At 41.9% G+C, this 4621-nt stretch overlaps 1 protein-coding gene across 1 annotated transcript in view; it reads right to left on the bottom strand.

Annotated features, from left to right (window-relative positions):
- Positions 1-2594: 2594 nt before the first annotated feature.
- Positions 2595-4621, bottom strand: part of SARC_05822 (hypothetical protein) — a gene marked incomplete at its 5' end in the record, with an annotated part of 6545 nt that continues 4518 nt past the window's right edge. The window contains 3 exons of the mRNA XM_014300303.1: positions 2595-2987; positions 3769-3921; positions 4303-4410. Of these exons, the coding sequence (XP_014155778.1) occupies positions 3773-3921; positions 4303-4410 (257 nt within the window). The 3' untranslated portion in view covers positions 2595-2987; positions 3769-3772. The remainder of the gene's footprint in view (positions 2988-3768; positions 3922-4302; positions 4411-4621) is intronic.

Below are 4621 nucleotides of genomic sequence, written 5' to 3'. Positions count from 1 at the left end.
ATTATATTTATCATATATATTATATAATTTTTATATTTATATACTTATATATATACATATATTTATATATAATAGAAATATCACCTATACTAATAACACAGCTATATATATTTTACAATTAACATGTAGTTGTATTGGTTATACAATTATCATGTCACTATATTTATTATTCAATAAATATGTACTATATTTAGTGAAAAAATATTGTTTAGCTATATTGTTTCTACTATTAAAATGTAGTTATGGTTGAAATACAATTTATACGTAGCTATATTTAGTTCTGCGCTATCGAGTATACGAACCAAACATATCAAATGGCCCTAAAGTATTTTTCACAGACAGACTAGTATAACTCCAGCCCAAATCCTGCAGGACATATCCTAAAATAGAGCTGCATGGATGGTACCAACAAGTAGCGACCGCACGCCCCTACTACAGATATAGCACGCAGTACGTATATCTACGAAACACTCGAAAAGATGGTCAAGCTTGCAAGACTGGGTATGACTTGATTTATGTTGGATATGAGGTGCTGTATATACACAGGCAACACCCTTCGACTGGTAGGTACATGCAGTGAGTCCTGTGTAACCATGGCAACCGTCTGTGTGCGAGAAAGAACATACTAGCACTTCTGTGGGATGCTATGGAGAATAAACAATGTGAATAAACACGCGAAGACGTCTGTGTGCGAGAATGAACACACTAGCACTTCTGTGGGTTGCTAAGGAGACGAGTTTCAAAATACTAAACCACCGACGCGGTCACACATTCGCACACCACCTATTGCCGTGTGTTCTCGTGATGGCTGTTTGGTCGTATGAGCGCTGTTCATTCGCCACAGGGCACAGGGTTTTAGGGTTGATGTGTAGATACGGACTCGCCTGTCTCTATCAGCCAATTGGCGAGTGAAGGGCGTAAATAGCTCGTCCTGTACTAAGTTGTGTAATATGATACCATATAACCAATAGAACAATGGAATCGACTATATATAGCCATAGCCAAATAGAATCTACTATATATAACCAATAGTCAAATGAAATTGACTATTTACAACCTTAAGCCATAAGGGAATCTTCCATGTATCACCAATAGTCATATGAGTCTTTTGTTAATATCTGCCAACTGATAAGGTTTTGGGTGCCGTGAACCTATTGTTTGGTTGGTTAGGTGTTCCACTTGGGCTTATGCTGGTTGCAAATACAGCTGATCTATCTAGGTAAATATAGCTGTCCTATTTGTGTAGTATTTAATATTGACTACACCCTCCCAGTTGCTTTAAACCAGCCTTGACCGCACGCACAGCTTCCTTATTTGGTTACTGAGTCGCCCTTCACAACATATCTGCGTATCTCATTGACCACGCCGCCACGCACTCGCACGTGTTGCTAGGGTTTAGGGTTTTGCGAACACACACACACTCTCTCGCAGGGGTTGTTAGGGTTCAGAGTCTCAGTGAGCACGCACACACACTTACACTCGCAGGGTTTAGGGTTCAGGGATTTCGCTGCTGCCACCCACACTGTGGGCCACAGCATCACATCACTCCGAGAGAGCACTGAGTATCAGAGATACCTGCGCAATGACTGGTCATGGGCTTCAGGATTGCACATACCCGTATATATATTATGTACATATGGGTTAACTTATAACCATATAATTTGTATATATATCCATATTCATGCATATGACATATCTCTATCCATATCCATGAATATGACTTATATCTCTATCCATATTAATGCATATGACTTATATCTCGATCCATATATGCATATGACTTATATCTCCATCCATATTCATGTATACGGTTTATATGTATATGCATATAAAAACCACCCCCCCCCCCCGACCCATGGCATGCAACCACAGCGCACGCTACAGGTGCTCTAAGATTGACAGACACAGGTGGTGACAGCTATTTCGCCATACTAAGTCCAAGCCAAAGATCATACTAAGTCCAAGCCAAAGATCATACTAAGCCCAAGCCAAAGATCATACTAAGTCCAAGCCAAAGATCAGCTATTGACAGATACAGGTGAGCTTGTACCGTCTTCGTGAGTCCACAGTTTGCGAGTGCAGGTGCACGCACAGTAACCCAGCCTCTCTGTTGATCCTAAGTGACCTACGTCTATAGGGGAGGGGCGGGGGGTTCTTTTCATTTGAGCCCCCATTTTGTGTAGCTAGCATAGGGTCAGGGTTTTTAGCCTAAACCCTAAAACTCTAAAGAGGTTTTAGGGTTTGACGAGAGGCCCTCTAATGTCTTCATCGCTGTACACACAGTGCGCGGTGCGATTCGACTCGTCCAAGTATCTCGAACAGCCGTATACGCTACCAATGCAATCAGTACGTGTAGGTAGGTATATCACACCATACTTTTAGTAAAGTGTAGGCTCCGTGCAGAAACGCACACAGCTTTTTGTCACCGTTGTGTTTACAGGTGCACTGGAGCTGTATCGCTCACACACACCCATATTGTATCTGTCGGCTGAAGAGTAGAGGTAGCCATATCGTCGTGGGTAGCCATATTTGTGTAGGTAGACATATCTGTGTAGGTAGACATATCAGGTAGACGGACTTTAGTGCCCCATGGTATAAGCTTGTGTTTGGCTTATTTTGACATGTTTACCCATTCCACTGACTGATTTCTTAGAGCTGCCTATGGTATAAGCTTGTGTAACTTCAGTCTTCTCCTGCCCAAAGCGGTCCTTAATACATCTGTTGAGGTGCAGCATAGCACCTGCCAGCCCATTCCATTGACGAGTGTGTGTGTATTGTGTGGTCGTAGACACACTCTCTGATCCCAGCTGGGCCATTCGGTGCGAAGGCAACGACATCTGATCGCATTTATTTCATTTCATTCGATTTCATTTCGCTTTCCATGTTGCCATGCCAACCATTGCGTACCGTTTCGCTCGCTGCGGTGGATTGTTTAGCACGCATCTCTCCTTTCAGCCGATCACACTATAGCAAGAACCTTTTTGAATCTGCGCGGTAGGGCATATCAGGTGTGTGTTAGTCAGTAGGTAGACATGTCAGATGTATATTACAGTAGGTAGACATATCAGATGTGTTACAGTAGGTAGACATATCAGATGTGTTAGTTAGTAGGTAGACATATCAGAAATGTGCTACAGTAGGTAGATATCTCAGATATATGTTAATCAGTAGGTAGGCGTATCAGATGTGTGAGAGTTAAAAACACAGTTTGGCGGACGAATCAATCAACACCTGTGGCAGCTGTGTCCCTCCGCACCCGATTTCCCGCAACAGAACGATTTACAGACATCGCAACAGATACATTTCGGATACACATGCTCAAGTGACACCTACGCTACAACTAAGCTATCAACAAACATGCACTACGACACACACGGCACCAACTGTCGTCAACAACTCAGTCCATGGGTACATATGCTTATGCTACAATTACGCTATTAACACCTACGCTACAACTAAGCTATCAACACACATGCAATACGACACACACGTTACCTACTGTCGTCAACTAAGCTATCAACACATATGCACTACGACACACACAGCACCAACTGTCGTCAACAGCCCAGTCCACGGGTACACATGCTTAAGCTACACCTACGCTATTAACACTTATGCTACAACTTAAGCTATCAACACATATGCACTACGACACACACGGCACCAACTGTTCTCAACAGCTCAGTCCAAGCTTAAGCTACACCTACGCTGTTAAAACCTACGCTATTAACACCTACGCTATTGATACACACATTCACTATGTCACACCCCATCACGTGGTCCTGACTTTCTTCATAAGTTTTCGGGTCCTTTTGCGCACGCGTTTGTCCTTAATCTTGTCTACGTGCATGCGTTTCTGTCCCAGTTCATAGACTCGTGTCTTAACTTCGTACAGGCGCATCCAATGGTACGCCATATTCGCTGCAGAAAATTCGGAGCCAAAAATTAAAAATTAAAAAATTATGAGAACGAACAATAAAAAAGGGAAGGAAAAGGGCGAATCGGGGTTTTGGGAAGATTTTGAAGAAAGAAACAAAGACAAAAAAGAAAAAATCAGGATTATACCGATCTTGGTATGACGTTACAATACTGTCGCTGTGCAAAACGGGATTATCGAAAAATTGGTCAGGATTGGAATGGCAATAATTTGAAGATATTGCCATATAACTGTCACTAAGCATTCTAATAACTAAACTACAATGTGACAGAACAAAAGCAAAGATTTGTCCTACACATACACACACACACACACACACACGCACACAGAGAGAGGGAGACACCCAGCCAGACACACACACAAACCTGTTGGTTGTTCCGGATCCTCGAACGGAAAAGTCGCGCCCATTTCTTTGTACATACGGTTGGCATCTTTGTATGATAGAGCTGGCGGGTACCGCTTCAGATCCGAGTCTGTGATTCCGGGATGAGGCTACAATAAGCACCATAAAAACATACTGAAGAAGCGTAGATAGACTACGCAATCGTAGGTGGATGTGATTATGTCGCACAGACATACACAAATATGCAAGCATCACTCACACACACACATATATATATATATATATATATATAAATCATATATATATTATATATAAAAATATCATATATATATATATATAAA

The sequence above is a fragment of the Sphaeroforma arctica genome (genome assembly GCF_001186125.1).
Source record: "Sphaeroforma arctica JP610 unplaced genomic scaffold supercont1.388, whole genome shotgun sequence".
In the NCBI taxonomy this organism is placed as follows: Eukaryota; class Ichthyosporea; order Ichthyophonida; genus Sphaeroforma; species Sphaeroforma arctica.
The sequence above is the reverse complement of the archived record's forward strand: the minus strand, read 5'-3'. Positions and strand labels throughout refer to the sequence as shown.